This window comes from Trachinotus anak, unplaced genomic scaffold (genome assembly GCF_046630095.1).
Source record: "Trachinotus anak isolate AG129_WGS33_773 ecotype Australia unplaced genomic scaffold, CSIRO_AGI_Tana_v1 ptg000032l, whole genome shotgun sequence".
Classification (NCBI taxonomy): Eukaryota; Metazoa; Chordata; class Actinopteri; order Carangiformes; family Carangidae; genus Trachinotus; species Trachinotus anak.
In genome coordinates this window covers 197,354-217,232 of record NW_027273883.1, presented here as the reverse complement: position 1 = coordinate 217,232, position 19,879 = coordinate 197,354, and the positions used below count along the sequence as shown (strand labels likewise).

At 42.9% G+C, this 19,879-nt stretch overlaps 2 protein-coding genes across 9 annotated transcripts; one reads left to right on the top strand and one right to left on the bottom strand.

Moving 5' to 3' along the window:
• Positions 1-220: 220 nt before the first annotated feature.
• On the top strand, positions 221-8,155 carry LOC139612799 (GTPase IMAP family member 9-like). Of its 2 annotated transcripts, none has more exons than XM_071468805.1 (3): positions 221-489; positions 631-700; positions 7,165-8,155. In XM_071468805.1, the coding sequence occupies exons 1-3, from the start codon at positions 463-465 to the stop codon at positions 7,860-7,862; spliced, it is 795 nt and encodes a 264-aa protein (XP_071324906.1). In that variant the 5' UTR covers positions 221-462; the 3' UTR covers positions 7,863-8,155. The 2 variants fall into 2 exon arrangements, with proteins under 2 accessions (XP_071324906.1, XP_071324905.1); XM_071468804.1 differs by lacking the exon at positions 7,165-8,155 and adding an exon at positions 5,498-6,908 and having other exon boundaries at positions 228-489.
• polr3glb (RNA polymerase III subunit GL b) lies at positions 1,067-15,892 on the bottom strand. Of its 7 annotated transcripts, none has more exons than XR_011686648.1 (11): positions 15,368-15,892; positions 14,425-14,738; positions 13,336-13,465; positions 12,943-13,011; positions 11,574-11,627; positions 10,559-10,653; positions 10,339-10,458; positions 9,404-9,513; positions 3,453-3,864; positions 2,128-3,379; positions 1,067-1,347 (listed from the first exon to the last, which is right to left on the bottom strand). XR_011686648.1 is itself a non-coding variant. In XM_071468814.1 (9 exons), exons 2-8 carry the CDS (start codon positions 14,530-14,532, stop codon positions 9,427-9,429), a joined length of 663 nt encoding a protein of 220 aa, XP_071324915.1. In that variant the 5' UTR covers positions 14,533-14,738; positions 15,368-15,892; the 3' UTR covers positions 1,067-1,347; positions 9,404-9,426. The 7 variants fall into 7 exon arrangements, 3 of the variants coding, with proteins under 3 accessions (XP_071324915.1, XP_071324914.1, XP_071324913.1); XR_011686647.1 differs by having other exon boundaries at positions 1,067-2,651; positions 3,191-3,379; XR_011686646.1 differs by having other exon boundaries at positions 1,067-3,379; positions 3,453-3,585; positions 3,729-3,864.
• Between the last annotated feature and the right edge of the window lie 3,987 nt (positions 15,893-19,879).

The following is a 19,879-nucleotide window of genomic DNA, read 5'->3' as shown; positions in this document are numbered from 1 at the left end:
TAAAGGCCTGAGTTAGTCTGCAGAGCAACTGGAGCATCAGTGAAAATACATCAGTTTATCTAGTTACAGAATAAGTAAACTCCCTCCAGGGTCATTTGAGGACATCCCTTCTTGCTTGTTTTGATAAAATCATATAAGGACATGGCTCCTCCCTTATCAAGAATTTGCCAGAACATTCCCCACACCAACTGCCAAACTTTCTCTTGGCCCAGCCCCCATATGACCATCTGTTCTGTTTACTTCAAGCTGACACAGCTGCCTGAGAAAAAGGAAGGAAAACTTGCACAATCATACAGGGAGGGGGGCTGCACAGACACTGGACGCTTCATATATTTGTTTCCCTGGTTTTAACTTGGACTTTGAAGACTCCCTCCTTCTTCTTGGATTTCAAGAGTCAGATTTATTCGACACTGCACAGCTACGCTGGTGGAAACTGATGAAACAGTGTTGTGGAGCAGCTGCATGTCTGAAAACCTAAGTAACTTCCATGTAAGAACACATCTTATTATTTTATCCTGTACAGAAAACTAGATTACTTGTGATAAAACAGACATGATAGTGTTTGGGGGAGGGGTGGACCAGCAGAGTATTATATAGAGATGAAATGAAACTGAATTTCTTCACCAACAGAACTTCAGGATCAACAAGACTCAACACCCCCACCACCTGTATACGACAAATATGGCATATCGTCAGCTGGGTAAGTTCATCTATGAATATCATTTAATTTAGAAAGACCTAACTTTTTATTATCAAGTTGTTTTACTGATGTGGAAGAAGAAAATGCTTGTTTACAACATTCACCACTAATGGAGACAGTTGGAGTAATTTATGTAACAGTTGTAGAACAAGACTGCAGGACTTAGTGACATGGAACGCCTTGTGCTTCCCTATATCAACGGCCTTACCAACCCAATCCTGGACCCCTGCAGTTTTACAAAGACAATAGATCTGTAGACAGTGCTGTAAGCATGGTCCTCCACTTCATCCTCCAACATCCGAACTCTACAGGGACATAAGCCAGAATCCTATTAGTGGACTTGCAATACAAAGAGTAGCCAAATGATTTTTTTTTTGAAACCAACTTTATTTCACAGCCTGGCTCTCACAGCCATGACAAAGAGGGAGACACACCATGTTAACGTCAAACAAGGATTGTTTATTAAAGAATCAAAAGCAATAAAATCATAATTCCTGACCAAAAAACCTAACTCATGGAGTGTGACAATCAGTAAGTGTGAAGTGTATGTTGTGTGAGTGGACATGGTTGTAGGTGTTGTAAGGTGCATAAAACAAACATATGAATAACAGAAGACCTAGAGCAGCTCCCAACACCACCGGAGATGCCTACAAAGAGAGCAGGAGAGAGAGAGACATGAGTAACAGGAAGTGCCTTTTATAGGCTGGTGAACACTGGGCCCAGGTGTCACCAGGAAGCACTTAACGACCAGAGGTGTACAATACCATCACCGACCATAGGGGTCGCCACAATAACCCTTGGGCGATAAATCCTCCTTTCCTACCCACAAAAACAAACAGGACTGAAATGTTGAAATAAGATAACATGAAGAGAAAACAAGCAGAGAAAGTTTATCTATTAAAATAATACTTAAATAAACAAGGGACTGAGCAAGAAGTTAGAATAAATTATCATCAGACATAAGTTTATAGAATTTCCTGATATCAACCCTTCTGACATTTTTATACATTTGTTAACTGGAGAAAATGTTTTAGTGTGTTACACTATTAGTGAAATGACATTTATGTATAAACTATGTATATACTATGTACTTGTTATGATGATATTGTTTCTAGAAATCTGGACAGATTTAAAGAGAATGAATTGATATTTATGAACCTGGGGCTCAGACCAGGATTTACATCAGTTCTGGATCATGTCACAAACATAAAACAGCTGCTCTGTTGTTTCTGTATTTATGTGGGTCTGTTGGGGTTAAACTACAATGGTGCGTCCCTTTAAATGTTGCTGTGGCAAGGAATCATGGGACAGCATTTTCTCCTTTTCTTTAATAAAGGAAGGTCCAGTGTTTCCTATGCTATAGGAGATAAGATAGGAAGCATTGAATCTCCTTTCCTTAACAATTAGAGAAATCAAACAGCTCTTACCATGGCTGCTGCTTAGATACTTCCTGGTTATTTCATCCAGTTAGGAACCTTTCTAAGCAAAAAAGACTTTTTGAACACAGACTCTGACACCCTGACCATCAGCACTGGTTCCTCTCAAGGCTGTGTCCTTTCCCTGGAAACAAACAGCTCTCTTCATTAGTCCATCAAGCTGCTGAACTTCTCAGATGACACCACCCTCATTAGGCTTATCTCTGGGAGGGATGAGTTTGTCTACAGGTGGGAGATTGACTACCTGGTGACCTGGCTTGGTCAAATGACATGAGGCTTAACAATTTAAAAACAGTGGGGATGGTTGTGGATCTCAGAACTCAGAAAGAATCGATCTCCACTTACCTCCATCACCTGTTATGACTTCCCATTTGACTCTTTGTAGTCCTTCAGCATCCGGAGCACCATCATCACACAGGACCTCCAATGGGAAACTTATCATTAGCTCAGTAATGGGGCACTTCTACAGCATCATCTACAATCCATCCTCACTTCTGCCATCACCATCTGGTACACTGTCATGACCAAGGACAAGGGAAGACTGTACTACAACACTGAGAATGTGATTGGCTGCATTGTCTACTGTCCGTCTAGGACCTGCACACCTCCAGGACCCTCATGCAGGAAAGATTATGACTGACCCCTCCCATATAAACCTTTTGCAAGACTTCCCTCCCGCAAAAGGATGGTGGTCCATGAAGACCAAAACCTGATGCAACAAGAACCAAGTTCCTTAGTTACCCAGGGTTTAATATTTGGGTAAGTAACAACATTTTTAGATGGGATGACTGAATCAACACAAAAACTGATGTATGATGAGATTGTGTTAGTTACTTTGCTAATGTCATCACAACCATCATAAAAAACATTGCCAGTCTGTACAATCAAAGCATGACTGAAGTGAAGAGATGCTGTCCTCTGTCCACATCTTAAGAGTTCTCTCCTTACTGCTCTAGGCATCTGAAGGAGGGTTTATACAAGGGCATGAGGTAAACACTGTTGTGATAGGAGGCACCAAGGGAAGGCAGGGGTAAAGATTGTAAGTTCTTCTTACCAAACAATAACAGAGATCAATTGCTGTCCTCTTCTGAGTAGTGGGGCAAGTCACATATTGCTCATATGTTCTCAGGGTCTTGTTCAAAGCACAATGATTAAAATCCCCAAGGATGAATTTAGATGCATCTGAGCAGATAGAATCCAGTTTGTGTGTGACATCAGTGATCAGCTGAGCAGCAGGTCATGCCTATGGTGTAAAACAGTTGCTGAAATTCTCAGCCGTACACATACTTTCTCTGACTTTTATAGTCTTACAGTACCTTTCATTGATTTAAAAGCACACTCCTCTTTGGCTTTTCCCAGTGATCCCTGGTGACCGGTCCTGATGAATTGGGTTTCAAAACTCATTTATGGTAAAGTCCTCGTCCAAGTCCGACTCTCTGAGCCATGTCTCTGTGAGGGCCAAAAGACATGTTTCTCTAAGTTTACGTTTAAGTTTGGCCCAGGCTTCTAGCTCATCTATCTTGTTCTTGATAGACTGTGCATTTGACAGCATGATAGTAGGAAGTGGTGGTAGCTTGCGGCTGTCATCTAACCTGAGGTTCTCCCCCTCTTATGAGTGTCTCTGAACAGCTTACACAGCTCCCTCGGGATACTAGCAGGTTTCAGGCCAGCCGTCGACGTCCTCAGGGAGAGAAGAAGTTGCCGGCTGAGAGTAACTCTCCCGTGTTCCTGCACTCCATGACAGGTGGAAAAACCCAGGAGCAGTGTTGTCATATACAACAGTACAAAAAGTTCTGCAATCATCCCCATAAACTGCAGTTCCCTATCTCAGTCATACACAAATGTTAAAAAAGGCTGGTCAAAACCAGTTAAAAAACTGATAAAAACCATTAAAATACAACAAAAAAACTACATAGCACACACTGGGTAAACTGCTGGATTGCACATGGTGAAGTGCCTCCCCACACGGATATAATATATATATATTTTTTTATATGATCTCTATTACACCCCAGTTTACAGAAGAATTCTTCAATTTCCTTGTCACCCTGGGTCCCTCTGCCTCCTTCACTGTAGGAGAACTGGACTCCACTATGTCCTGCCTTAAACCAGCCCTGACACCTGGGACCTGGAACCTGTACTATGAAGCAGGACGTATAGTAACAGTCCTGGGACATTACCCCACACAAGATACCCCAGGGGGACACAGTCATATAGTCCACAAAACATTGGATGAACAAATGCACTTCTGAATCTGAGGTTCAACAATCAGCCAGTCTCCTTTCAGCAGCCTGAAAGAAACTTTCCCAGGGATGCTGAGCAGTGTCATACCCTGATAACTGGACCCAATCCCCTGGTCCTCCTTTTTAAAAGGTTGAAATTTCCTCTTGTTAAAGGAAGTTTTTCTCTCCACTGTCACTAAGTGCTGCTCATGTGGGAATGTTGGGTTTCTGTAATACTAAAAGAGTCTAGACCTGCTCTATATAAAGTAACTGCTATGATCTGGCACTAAATAAATTTGACTTGACTAAAAAATGGGAACCACCACACTAACCTGCCAGTCAACAGATACTGTCCTAAACTCTCACCAAGGTGTGTCAGCAAAGACAGCCCCTCAATGGCCAGAGGATTCAGCATTTCTACAGTCAAGTTGATACTTTGAATGTAACTTCAACTGGAGCCAGTTTATTTTTTGTTTTGTTTTTTTGGACCCAGCATCCAGTGGCTGTCAGTGGTATTTCACTTTCAAAATACTTCAAAACTGGCTTCAGTGTGAGACATCGTACTTAAAGGAGCTATTGACCTCTGACCCCTGGGAGCCTCTGGTCTTAAGGTCTAAGGTTAAGTCGGACAGTCTTACTGCTGTGTGAAATAACACAATAGAATGAATTGAATGGGACCTGTTAATATATTGATTCAGTGGGGGTGGCACTGCAGACATCATATGGGAAGGTGCTGCACTGACCAATCAAATATGTGAACACAATTTGTCTTTTCCTGTAAAACAGTTGTCAGCTGTGTTTAAGTGCTGTATGAATAATGTTTGTTCAGTTGTCCAGTTTATTGTTTTCTGTGCTGGTTTTCTAATAGAATAATAGATAATAGATAGATAGATAATAGACTAATAGAAACATTTTTCATTTATCCTGGTACATCACATCCCAGCAGCACAGTAGTAGTTGGTCAACTCTGTGTCAAACAGTTTGGGCTGTAAAGGTAATGTGGTTGTTTCCATGGTTTTATTTTTTTTTATTTTTAAAAAATTATATATGGAGTGGTATTGACAGAGACACAATGATATTATTGTGAATTTACACTGACAGTTACAAAATCAATAATGTCTTTTAAAATTCTCCAACAGAGGCAGTGGGACCATCTGAGCTCAGGATTGCACTTGTTGGGAAAACTGGAGTCGGGAAGAGCGCAGTGGGAAACACAATCTTAGGAAGGAAAGCTTTTAAATCTAAGCTGTCTTTGTCCTCAGTGACGTCAGAGTGTCAGAAAGAAAAAGGAGAGGTTGCTGGTTTAACACTGGCTGTTGTTGATACTCCAGGCCTGTTTGACACCAGAAAAGACGAAAAAGTGGTGGTGAGAGAGATCGCTAAATCCATCTCATTTGCTGCTCCTGGTCCTCATGTGTTCCTGGTCGTGGTCCAGCCAAATAGATTCACACAAGAAGAAGAAGAAACTGTGAAAATCCTTCAGAAGATGTTTGGAGAAAATGCAGGAAAGTATACTATGGCCCTTTTCAGCCATGGAGATGAGTTAAAGGAGGAAGGGATCTCCATAGATACATTGATTGGTGAGAATCAATCCAGAGAACCTCTCCATAACTTTATTACACAGTGTGATGGAGGATTCCATGTGTTTGACAACAAAGTCGAGGATCCCCTTCAAGTCTCTGAGCTGCTGAAGAAAATCAACAGTATGGTTCAGAGAAATGGAGGAACACATTACACTAATGAAATGTTTGAAGCAGCTGAGAAAGCCATAGACGAAGAAATGAAACGTCTTCAGAGAGAAAATCCAAATATGGATCCTGAAGAAGCAAGAACAAAGGCAGAGAGGAATAATTTGTTTATTTATGCTGTTATAAGTGCTGGTATTGGACTCGCTATTGGAGCAGCGAGCATAGCTGTTGCCGCTGCTCCAGCACTGGCAGCAGCTGCTTCAGCAGCAGCAACAGAAGCAGCTGGTGGAACAGCAGTAACAGCTGCTGGAAGCATGACAGCTAAAGTGGGAGCTGCAGTGGGAACTGCAGTGGGAACTGCAGTGAGAGCTGCAGCTGAGGCACTGATGGAGAAAGGATGCAAAACACAGTGATATTCAGTATTAGTTAGCCAGCAGCTGCATCTCATTAAAGAAAAATTAAAATGGAGATACAGAGAATTGTTATGGTAACAGTTTAGTCTTTATTTGATCATATTTTTCTTATTTTAGTGTATCATCTTTACCTGCAGGTTAGTTTCTTTGTTCATTTTAGAGATTATGAGCTTCTTCATTAATCATTCATTATTATCCATGTTATTAACGGCACACTATTGAACTCTACTCAAAAACAACCTACATGTGAACTTCTTTAATATGTGATTTAGAAGCTGAAACAGACTCCAACACACTGCACTTGTTTGATTACTGGTGATGTAAAGAAGGAAAGTTCTGGAAGACAAAGTTTACATAAAATACCATGCAGTGAGACTTTGGTTCAAATATCATTGCATCATTTATCTCTGTTCTAACATGTTAATAAATATAAAAGTTCCTAATGTAAATCTGTCCCCAGACCATTCTTGTACAACACATTTATTTCAATAAAAGACTGGAATATGTTTTAGTATCAACCCAAAAAAACAAAATGTCTTCCTGTTTTAAAATACTTGTTTTAAAATCTTTTTAGTAATATGCCTTTTATTTTGCACACAGAATGAATGACTGTGTGCTGATTTGTTGGAGGTACAGTGCACTGAGGCTTGGTGGTCAGAGGGTATCTCACGCTTTCTCAAGCCTAACCACCTGTGTTGTTTTCAGGGTGTAATCTCAGCTCTGACCTGAGGGTGGTGCTGGTGGGTCAGGAGAGAGTGGGGAAGAGCTCAGCAGGAAACACCATCCTGGGAAAGAGGGAGTTCGACTGTAAGTTCAGTTCCTCACCTCTGACACTGATCAGTGAAAAAAGAGAAGATCATGTCCTGGGTCGCAGAGTCTCTGTGGTCGACACCCCCGGGCTCTTCAGCACTCGGCTGTCTGAGGAGCAGGTGAAGGCACAGCTGGAAGAAGCACTAAGGCTGAGCTCTCCAGGTCCTAACGTCTTCCTCCTCACCATCCAGCTTGGAAGATTCACTGAACAAGAACAGAAAGGTCTGGAGACTCTGAAGAAGCTGCTGAGTCCTGATGTCTCTAAACACACCATGGTGCTGTTCACCTACGGAGACCGACTGGAAGACATTGACATGGACCAGTTCATCAAAGAAGACAAGAACCTGCAAGAGCTGCTCAAGAACTGTAGCGGCCAGTACCAGGTGTTCAACAACAAAAAGATGGAGGACAGGGATCAGGTCAAAGAACTGTTTGACAAAATAGATTCAGTCTCTGAGGGAGGACGCTGGTTTTATGAGAGAAGTTCTCAGTTACTGTCCTTAAGAGTGTTGAGGTTTATGTACCAAAGTTACTGTTGGTTGTTTAACACCATCTGTTCCATCTTCAGATGGTTAGAGACACATATAGAGTGACATACATCAATGTACAGAAGTCAATATTTTTCCCTTTTGTTGAAATCAAATCATGTCTGCCTGAAGAGACCATCCACCATATTGAATTCACCTGTCCTATAAATGTGATCGGTTCATTATATAACATTAATATGCACAAGGCCATAGACGTGCACTGACTGGGGCTGTTACTCTAGCCCACCCATCAGCATGTACCCGAATGATGTAAAATATGGTCATTGAACTAACCACATATCAAGTTTAAATGTCAATTGTTTTACATTTTAAAGATTAATAAAATATTTGAAAAACTACAGTTAGTCCAAGTTCTTCTAAACTAGAGTTCAGACGATGGAGTTGTCTCTGAAAGAAACTTTCTACTTTAATTTTGTTGTATAATGTACCTTTAAGAATATGACTATCCAGTGTCTCCTCCATATAACTTTAACTGTTATGGTCCTTTTACAGTAACTCTGTCATCACCAGCTTCATATGTCTGATGTGTCTCCTGATGTTCAGCAACCCTCAACTGGACTTGCTCTGAAAGACCTCTTGAGTTCAAGCCTCAAGCAAGTCCAGTTGTCTTTGTAAGGCTGTGAGAGACACCTTGACCTGGATGACTGAGACTCTTCAGACATATCCCTCACTCTCTGGACTGGAGCCTTGTGGTTGAATCATCTTAAACTGAATTATTAGAATCAGAATTAAGAGAGTCATTGTACACAGAATTCTCCCTTCAAAACCATTGGGTGTGACACAACTACTATTTAAAATATCAAGTACCTCATGTTAATTTTGCTGCAGTACTTTGCAGTTGAGACTAGACAGAAACCAGCTGATATTAGACTGAAACCAGCTGATATTCGACTGAAACCAGCTGGCACTAGACTGAGGTTGATGGGGTTGGGAAACACATGTAAGTATGTTGAGTGGTGGTTGTATCTCTGCCTTTAATCATGATGTAATGTGAACATTTTCTGAACTGAAAATATCATCATCATCATGAAATAATCTAATCTGTTATTAACCAGATGATTTACAATCAAGAGTAAATGCACCAGAGTCATGTTTAAACATTTTATAGAAATGATTCTCAACAACATATGAAAACATCTGCTTCACAAATGCAGCATCTTCTGTGATTCTTTTATTTATTTATTTTATTGGTTGATTGATTGACTGATCAGCTGCTGTATTTCATCATCAGGTTGTTTATTGTCTCCTGGATCTGAATGTGGTTTTTGCTCTGGGTCAAACTCTCACAGCTGCTCCACCCTCAGAGCATTTCAGTCCTCTAAAGTCTGGATCTGTTCATCAGGTTTTTATAAACCTGTTTGACTCCTCATGTAGCTGCCGTTTATTTCTCCACAGCCAAACCGAACGAAGTTCAGATCAGTAAAACTCTGGTACAAAAGGTTAAAAACTCGTCAGTGCAGGTCAACTCCACGACAGGAAACAGCCTCCACCTTAACTGTAAAAGTCTTTAAAACCAAATGTCAAACAGCTACTGGACGGTTTTTCTGTAGGGACCATGAACACAGACCTGGTCTGACGCGGCCCACCTGGTCTCATGTGTGCTGGTGTCTCAGTAAATAGCCTCGTCCATGTTGTCGTCACTGTCTCCTCCGAACTCTTCTCCGTTATCGAAGTACGACATGATGTAGTCCGTCTCCTGCAGACGAGGAGCAGGGACAGAAAACACTAAGTCCAACAGGCTGAAGATCAATAATAATCCATTTTAATCTTATTAATGATACTGATCATTAATCTGTTTCATCATTAACTAATTACAGATTAGATGGAAGGACAGATTAACATTAACATCACTATTAAACATTGTAGCTACACATGAACATTTCTTTTAATTAATGACATCATCATCATTATTATTAAGTGTCTAATTATCTGTAACTGTCACATTAATCTCTGTTTATTAAACATGAATGTGTCTTTAGATGTTCTTGTACCTGGACCAGTGTATTGATCACAGCATTGATCTGATATCAGCTGTTCACCTGTCAGGATGTGATGTCACTGTCATCTGGCTCAGGTTAAACTCTTTGTTCAACATCAACAGATACATGAAACAAACTTTTATTTTTTAATCGGACTGTTAATCAATAATCAATTAATAACACTTCCTGCACTGGTACCTGTAATTGTAATTTCAATTTCCTTGTGTTTCAACCACTTGAGATGCCCCACCTCCTGCTTTCCCACCACGATATCAGGTCCTTTTGTCTTTTAACCATTTGTGAACTGTGATGTCTAGACCTCTTAATTTCCCACCTAGATACAAAACCCTGTAGGATACTCCAAGTGTGAAACATCATTAATGTCTGGACATCAGCTACCTTCATACATAAACTGAATGATCTTTTCACATTAATGTCTTAATGAATTATTTTACACTGATTAATTAAAGTATAGTACAGTATTGATCCTAATTACTTTATAATTTCTCTTCCTTTAAATCAACTTAAATGTTTTTTCTCACCTCCTCAAACTCTTCTTCATCGTACTCCTCCTCTCCCTCAGCCTCCTCTTCCTCCTGTGTCTTCTTCTCCTCTCCTTCCTCCTCCTCTGAACTCTGCTGCTCCTCCCTCTTCTCCAGAGTCTGACACAGTTAAGGTGGAAATGACTGTTAAGGTGGAACAGCAGCTGAAACCTTCCAGTTATTTATGTATTATAATATAATAAAATCATTGTTTCTTCACCTCCAGTTTGAGCAGAACCTCCTCTTTCTCTTTGATTCGTTTCTTCTTCTGACCAGACTGAACTCTGTCAGAGCGACTGACCGCCACTGAGACGCCTGAGGAGACAAACAGTCATCCATTTATCACTCATCCATCCATCGATCAGGAGGAGAACATCTATCTGAGCATCAAAACAGCTGCGACAATGAGAAAATCAAAGCCCTGATGATGACTCGGCTTCACTCTTCCTCTTCCTTCTGATTTATTTTTATTTTTATTTTTTTTAAGTTATTTTTTGGCCTTTTTAATGCCTTTATTGGATAGGTCAGTGAGAGAATGACAGAAAAGTCAGGGAGAGAGAGGGGATGACATGCAGCAAAGGGCCGCGGGTCGGATTCGAACCCAGGGCCGCTGCGGGTAGGACTTAGCCTTAATGGTATGCGCTCTACCAGGTGAGCCACTGAGGCACCCCCCCTTCTGATTTCTTGAGTCAGACATGAACAGTCTCTCTTTCTTCCCAGCATGCACCTGGACACCAACATGAGACGTTGATATGTGGCTGAATGGTTGTGTGACAGGTGACTAGGACGACATCTAACACCAATGCAGAATAACTGGCGACAGCCGATGAGTGACGATGAGTGACATTTTGTGTTTTAAACGTTTCCACCATATGTTGATAAATAAAAGTGTTAATTAACCGACGGTGAGTTTTATTTCCAACCACATTGTAACATCTGTCCAACGTCTGTCTGCAGCTGCTGGGCTGAAACCTGTTGGTGAACTGTGTGAACAACAAGAGTCCAGACTTTGGTTCCTCCTCTGACGATGTCCGACATGTTGGATCTTCATCAATATGTTTATCAATATATCAGAAAAATATCCACAGAACAGCTGAGTGGAAATATTGTAAACAAATCTTTATTTGTTATCCAGATGGAGAAAACAACAGATTAAACATGTAGTACTGCAGTACTGACACACACTGCAGTACTGACACAGATGTGTCAGTATTTAGAGTACTCGGTGTACTGACCTCCGTGAGGTTTCCTGACGTGGACTCGGAGCTCTCTGGGGAATCTCTTCCAGTCTGAAACCACAACAGTTCATTAGAGACCAGTTCACAGTTAACACACTACCACTGATACACTGTTGGTACATCTGTCTGTATCTGTCTGCATCTGTCTGTATCTGTCTGCATCTGTCTGTCTGCATCTGTCTGCATCTGTCTGTCTGTCTACATGTCTGTCTGTATCTGTCTGTATCTGTCTGCATCTGTCTGCATCTGTCTGTCTGCATCTGTCTGCATCTGTCTGTCTGCGTCTGCATCTGTCTGTCTGTCTGTATCTGTCTGTATCTGTCTGCATCTGTCTGTCTGCGTCTGCATCTGTCTGTCTGTCTGTATCTGTCTGCATCTGTCTGCATCTGTCTGCATCTGTCTGTCTGCACCTGTCTGCATCTGCCTGTCTGCATCTGTCTGTCCTAAAATCCTAAAACTGTTTTATCTTCCAGATGTTTTATCATCCAGATGTTGTTCCTGTAGCTGGAACCAGTATTTTCTCTTCAGTATCAGTATCTGTCTGTCTGTCTGCATCTGTCTGTCTGTATCTGTCTGTCTGTATCTGTCTGCATCTGTCTGTCTGTATCTGTCTGTCTGCATCTGTCTGCATCTGTCTGTCTGTATCTGTCTGCATATGTCTGTCTGTCTGCATCTGTCTGCCTGTCTGTATCTGTCTGCATCTGTGTCTGTCTGTATCTGTCTGTATCTGTCTGCATCTGTCTGTCTGCACCTGTCTGTCTGCATCTGTCTGTCCTAAAATCCTAAAACTGTTTTATCTTCCAGATGTTTTATCATCCAGATGTTGTTCCTGTAGCTGGAACCAGTATTTTCTCTTCAGTATCAGTATCTGTCTGTCTGTCTGCATCTGTCTGTCTGCACCTGTCTGTCTGTCTGTATCTGTCTGTATCTGTCTGTCTGTATCTGTCTGCATCTGTCTGTCTGCATCTGTCTGTCTGTATCTGTCTGCATCTGTCTGCATCTGTCTGTCTGTATCTGTCTGCCTGTCTGTCTGTCTGCATCTGTCTGTCTGTCTGCATCTGTCTGTCTGTATCTGTCTGCCTGTCTGTCTGCATCTGTATCTGTCTGTATCTGTCTGCATCTGTCTGTCCTAAAATCCTAAAACTGTTTTATCTTCCAGATGTTGTTCCTGCAGCTGGAACCAGTATTTTCTCTTCAGTCTCCTCCTGATGCCGCAGCTGCTTCTCCTCAGTGTCATGTCCTCAGCTCCTGGTCGTCATGACAACAGCTCCTGTGTCTGTTCCTGGACAGCTGCACTAACTGTCCCTGTTAAAGGACCAATCATTCAATATCAGGTATTGATCAGAGTGATGTCAAAGAGTCTCACCTGGAGTCCAGTCCAGCAGACTGTCTGTCTGCTCACTGTTGTGATACTTGTCAGAGTACCTCTCCACATCTAGACAGGAAACACACAAACAAGACCTTCACAATAAAACTAATGTACAGGAGATTATTACTGATATTTATTGATCAGCTGTTCCAGGACCTGCTGTCAGCTGATGTTTCATACATCATGTTTATTTATGAGTCAGAGAAAAGTAACTGCTTTATTGATTCTTGATGTGATGTGTAGTTCTGTGTGTGTGAAATTGTGAGCTTGTCTTTCTATCTTTGTGAGGACCAGTTTTAGTGTAAACCAGCATCATGAGGAGAACCTTTTTGAGGGTTCAGACCTGGTTTTAAGTGCTGAAAGCTGAATGTGTGTGCTGTGACCTCTGACCTCTGAGGGCTGCGGCTGGTTGAATGAAGCAGGGCAGACTCCTCATGGCTCCTCTGAACTCCTGTTTCAGAGCTAACAGATACTCTGCCTCCTCCCCACCTGCCAGCGGGAGGGGCTTCTGCTCCATCACCTGGAAAACAACACACAGTCAACTGCAAGTCCCAGAATGCACTGCTGTCAGAAACGTCCAATCATCTAATGACATGAAACACTGCTGGAGTCATCTGTTAAAGGTTGTTGAGGCCCCGTTTTTATCCTGTATCTGTTTCCATGTTCTCAGACTGTCACGTTAACTGAATCAGCTGTGATCAGCTGTGATCAGCTCCTGTCTGCAGTGAATCATTACGTCTCTGTTTCACTGTGATACTGAAGTAAACTTAAAAACAGGAGGATTCTGAATGAAGTTCTGCAGCCTCTGTTTGTCTGGAGACATCACCAGGAAGTGAGATCACAGTGAATCAGATCAACATGTGGTTCAGGTCTGACTCAGTACAGGTCACTATTGGTGTTTCCACCGAGCGGTTCAGTTCAGTTTGGTACAGTAAAGTACACAATTTGCGTTTCCATTTGTGAATTGCACCAAAACAACCGACCTGTCCCATACCATTTTTAGCAGCCTTCTGTTGGGGTACCAAGCATTAAGGTACAGTGCCGAAAGGGTGGAGCTTGACCAGGCTACACCCAGTGCAGTCCGTTGATTGGGCAACAGAGAATCGTCACTTCTGTGTGACAACGTGCCATTTTTAAATACTGCAGAAATGAACAGCCACATGCCAAGCAGAAAAAAACGAGCTGCTGGATATCCTCCATTGTTGTTTGTTGTATTGAGTTCGTTGTCGTCACACCTTTATGATGTCACGCTACTTGTCTCACTGACGCGGCTATCGCCATCCGGCATACACCCCCCCACCCCACCGCCACCAAGTAAGGGTACTGTCTGCAGTCGGAACGCAAGCCAGGTCAGGGCGAACTGTACCGCACTATACCGAACTATACCAGTACACTCGGTGGAAACACGCCATATGTGTTCATTTCCAGAGCACTCAGGAGGATCAGGTCTGAAGGGGGTCTGGACTCTGAGGGTCTTACAGGGAAGGCAGGTGTAGGCTGCTGCATGGATGGAGGTAAACTATCTCCTCTGCTGATGCCGACAGCATCCACACTGAAACTCATCGTCCTGCGACCACGACCCGCCATCACTGCTGCTCCTCAGTCCAGATCAGATGGGGGCAGACTGGATCAGACCGGGGCAGACCAGATCAGACCGGGGCAGACTGGATCAGACCGGGGCAGACCAGATCAGACCGGGGCAGACTGGATCAGACCGGGGCAGACCAGATCAGACCGGGGCAGACCGCATCAGGCTGGATCAGACTGGGACTGGCTGCAGGTGAATCTGGATCCTGACAGAACAAACAACAGAATGAAACTGTATCATCCACCGGATGTGAAAACGATCAGAACAAGATACCTGAGCAGAGTGTACAGGTAGCAGAAAGACACCTGTTCTGTCAGCAGGACACACACACACAGACACACACACACACACACACACACTTTGTTCATGGACAGTCTGGCCTGTCCTCGGTGGTTTCTGATCATTTCACCAGGTTTAATCAAAAATCTGTGAAAACGAACAAACTCCTGCTCAGACATCGCACATCTCAGGCTCACAAGGCTTCAGACCGTCAGTTAATGATCTTCAGTTGTGTGTTTATTGATCTGATTGATTTTCCCTTTAATCAAGAGTCAGCTTTAAAATAAATCAATAAAAACATAAACGTGACTGTTATATGTGCGTGTAATGTTTCAGCCTGTAGGTGAGAATAAAGAAGAGGCAACAACGGACACAACATACAAGATATTTAATATTATATTAAACTGACTCGGAACAAATTGGCGGTTTTTGCTGTAGCAGAGAATCTGAGGTCACGGAACGTAACGATCATTACAGTTAGAGACTCCCTCTGCTAACAGCTGTTAGCATGGTTAGCTGTGTTAGCAGCAGTGCGGTTAGCATGATGAGTTTTACCTTCAGTCTCGGTTTTCCTGCTGATAAACGTCTTTCATCTCTTCATCAGACGGACACAGAGTTCTCTGCTCAGCGGAGCATCCTGCACACAACACAACATCTTTGTTTACATCCACCTCCGCGCCTTCTTCTTCTTCTTCTTCTTCTTCTTCTTCTTCTTCTTCTTCTTCTTCTTCTTCTTCTTCTTCTTCTGTAATGTTTAGTTTCCACCCGCCACTGTCACCTGCTGTCCGGACCGTGCTGCAGTGTATTTAGCCACTGTCTCAGACACGGTCAGATAATCGATCAGATAGTCGATCAAAACATTGATCAATGAATATTGACAGTAAAGCTTTGTCAGACTTTATGTAAATTACAGGTTCATCTTTCATCTGTTCTTCATCCCTCCTTCATCCTTCTTGTTTCTTATCATCCTTTCTTCCTCTCCTTTTTTCAGTTCTTGCATCATCATCCTTCCATCCTTTCATCCTTTTCTTTCCTTCCTTCTTTCCTTCCTTCCTTCCTTCCTTCCTCTCTCATTATGATCCTCAGCTCCATGTTGACCTCCGCAGTGACCTCCTCCCTCCCCCCTCCTCACCCCACCTCAGGGCCCCCCCTCATCCAGTCCCACTGGGTCGGAGACCCCGCCCCTCTGCCGGAGGCCCCGCCCCCGCCGTCTATCAGTGCGGAGTCAGTTTGGATCAGGTCTTCAGGAGGCTCAGCAGGATCTCTGAGCTCTGATGTGTTTGAGTCCTCGCAGAGTTTTTATTTAACACGTTTTAAACCAAGAAGAAGAAAAGAAAAGAGGATCAGTGATTTTATTTTGACGTTTCCTGTCTGAGCTGCTGGACCTTTGTGTTTCTCATGATCTGGATTTAAGCTGAAGTGAAAGATGAAGATGATGAGGAACTGGACGACAATGATGATGATGATGCTGGTGCTGTGCTCCTCAGGTCTGATTATTTATTATTTCTGATTATTTTATTCTGAAATTTCAGGTCTCACCCGAGTTCTCAGGTAAAAGTCAGGAAACAGAATTCAGAGATGAAGTCTGTTGTTATACTGTTTAAGATGAAGATGATCATCAGATGTTATTATCCTGCTTTAATCTTCATCATGTGGTTTAGTTTAGTTTAGTTTGAACATAAAAACAACCATGAAAATATTTTGATGATTGAAATGAATAATTTTCTTCATTTAGTTTAAATGTTTTATCTTATCATAATAGTTATGTTAATAATAATAATAATGTTCATACTACTAATAATGTTAATAATAATAATGATGTTAATAATAGTTCTATAATGTGTCGTGAGAAAGTCTGATGAAGCAGACGGAAGGTCTCAGACACACACGCACACGCACACGCACACGCACACACACACACAAACACACACACACACACACTCCATATTCATCAGCCTCATTTTCATACAGCAGACTGGATTGTGTGTGTGTGTGTGTGTGTGTGTGTGTGTGTGTGTGTGTGTGCTTTGCTCTTGAACTTGATGGAAACTACTTCACTGTGTTTGTGTGTCCTTATGTCTGTTTGAGGTTTCAGACTGAGGTCAGAGGTCAGATGGGTTAGAGCGGTCCACTACTGCATCAGTCCTGTTGCTATGGTTATGTGCAGGTCAATAGTCTTTCAGGTTCATTTCTGACTTCTGTGTCATTATAACTGAAGGTCACAGGCAGTGCATTCTGGGAGCTGAAATCACTTTCCAGTGTAGAGAAACTGATTATTGTCTTCATAGTTAGTTAGTTAGTTAGTTAGTTGGTGATTTTGTGAGGAGTTGGAGGCGACATCCTCACACCTCATCTGGAGTCTCTGAGGAGGTTCAGATTAAAAACAGTGAAGAAGAGTGTTTTAGTAGAAACAACAATATATCATCAGTAAACAATCAATACGTCATTGGTTGATCATTGACAGATTAAATCAGCTGATTCCTAGCTTCAGATCAGGAAACATCTGAGCTGCACTTGAAGTGAAAACAATTCTGATGGTTAATTAGCTGAGTCAGCAACTTCTTAATTAGATCCAATTAAACTGTGTGTGTGTGTTCTGATGAAGGATTTACTGATTTACTGCTGTCTGTCTTCACTGGTCTGTGGGGGGTTGCTTGTGTTGGGGTGGGGGTGGGGTGATTGTCACCAGAGCTGCCATGGAACCACGTTCACGGTCAGAGTCAGGCGTGCGACAATACACCAGAGGGCGGGGGGGGGGGGGGGGGGGGGGCTGCTGAACCTGAACTGAGACTCTCATGACCTTTAGGGGCTGAGGGGGATTTTAGGGATTTGGAGGGCAGCTCATGGTGAGGAAGGGGGTGGACTGTCTGCTCCAGTGCTTTAAATCAACCCTTCACCTTTTTATATGTAATGAGGACCCAGATGGGAGGCGTGTGGTTTAATCCTGGACCTGCAGTCTGAGCCGGTTCTCACAGGAAACTGATTCAACATCAGCTGATCACACGGACTCATACTCATGAAGTCTGTCTGTCCTTGTGTCCTCATGTCCTTGTGTCCTCAGTCCCATCAGTCCCCTAGAAACAGTTAAAATCATCAGCATCTAAATCAGATTCAGCTCAGGTGAGCTGGTCTGAGACGTTTCCTCCTGAGAAGATCAAGGTGAGAAGAATCTGATCTGAGTCCAGCCAGGACAGTTAGCAGACTGGATCAAACCAGCTTCGGTTCAGTTCAGGTTCCTTAGTGTTGACATAAGCTGAGTCGGGCTGATTGTGGCTGAATGTCGGCACACTTGGTTGAGTTCTGGCACCAGAGGTATTTATTTTGTTTGTTTGTTTGTTTGTCAGAAGCAACACACAAAAAGTCCTGTACCAATTTGCACCGGACTTGGTGGAGGCATGGGTCTGGGTCCAGGTCAGATCCGGATCATTTACTATGAATTCCATTTTTTTCCTGTGAAGTCTGGTGGTTGTTGTCTGAGACTGGCCTTGGTGGAGGTCTGGGTTCTCTGAGTGCCCCTCTAGGTCTGCAGTTGTGGCTCAGTGGTGGTACCTGAAGTTCGACTGTGCTTAGATGGTTCTGGTCTCTGATTCATCGGGTCAGTAAATCTCTCTTTGGCAGAGACATGTTGACTTTGCTTCCTGTGAATTTTTTTTAAAAACCAGTTCATGCTGGTTTTGGCTGGTGGTGGCTCCGTGTCGGGGCTGGAGACTGAGGATTGATGTGACTGGGCTTTGGTCCACATTGGGGTCAGTTGAGACTTTGATTGTTTTAGACTGAATCGGCTCAGACCAGGGTTAATTCTGGTTGATTCTGGTTCCTCTGCAGCAGTCAGGAGGCTGCAGGAAGTTTCATCTGCAGATGAATCAGGTCCTCATCTCTCAGTTCTCCAGTCTCAGAATCTAGATCAGAAAAATCAACTGAAATTCAGTTCTGTAAAAATAAGTTTGTGTTTTGAACTAAATGGGAGGTGGTTCAACAACTTTTTGGTTCAGATCCCTTCGCTCCCACAGAGGTGGAGGTGGACTTGGACTTGGACTTGAAACTGAGCATCCTCTGAGACATCACAGAGGATGAAGATCAGCTTCATCACGACAGAACAAAACATCTGAGTGAAGTTTGCAGAGTGAAACCGGAGCAGCTGCAGGGTGAGGGGGTCTGGTGTTTGGTGGTTTTGGTGTTTTTAAGGATTTGAGGGGGGGGGTCTGTTGTGTCTGGGTTCAGACTTTTGTTGTCATTATTGTTGTCATTCACACTATAGAAGGTGGAGGGTCTGGAGGAGGTCTGGGGGAGGGTTTTGGGGTTTTGGGGGATCTGGGGTCCAGACATCACGGGGAGTCCTGCTGCCGTCCGTCGCCTCATTTTCTCCTCCCACAGCATCTCAAAGACCAGCTGGGACCAGAACATGATGGAGGACTGTAGGCGGGTGCGGGTGGGTGGGGGTGGGGTTGGATTTTGGCGGTGACATCGTCGCCTGAGTGATGTGGGGGGGAGGTGGGGTGAGAGGGTGTGGGGCCTGGGAAAGTCACCTCCACCAAGTTCAAGTTGAAAAGAGGAGGAGGATGATGCGTTCACTGACCAGAGAGAAAACAGAGAAAACAGATCTTGTTGACGTCTCAGTATCTGAGTGTTAATGTCCTGAAGCTTTTATTTTGACAGGAAGATAAATCTGAACTAAATGAACTAAACCTTAAATGTTGTTTCGTGGTCTTTCACAAAACCCTGATCAGGTCTCTGTGGTCTGTTGTATCTCTGGAGCTCCTGTGTATTTGTGAACTACATTTCCCATGTGTCCCATGTGCATGACAAATCACAGGTGTGCTGTTTCATCATGAGCTCTGGCAGGTGAAGTTCATTTTCATTTGATATTTTAAATCTGCCTACAACTTCCTGTGTGTCTCAGTTCATATGACTGCTGTGTGTGTGTGTGTGTGTGTGTGTGTGTGTGTGTGTGTGCGTGTATCTCCTCACACCTGATCTTCATCTCTCAAGTTTAAATATTATATTTTATTAAAGACATTTTCATGAGAAATAATCATGTCATGTCAGTCCTGTGGAGACACAGACTCT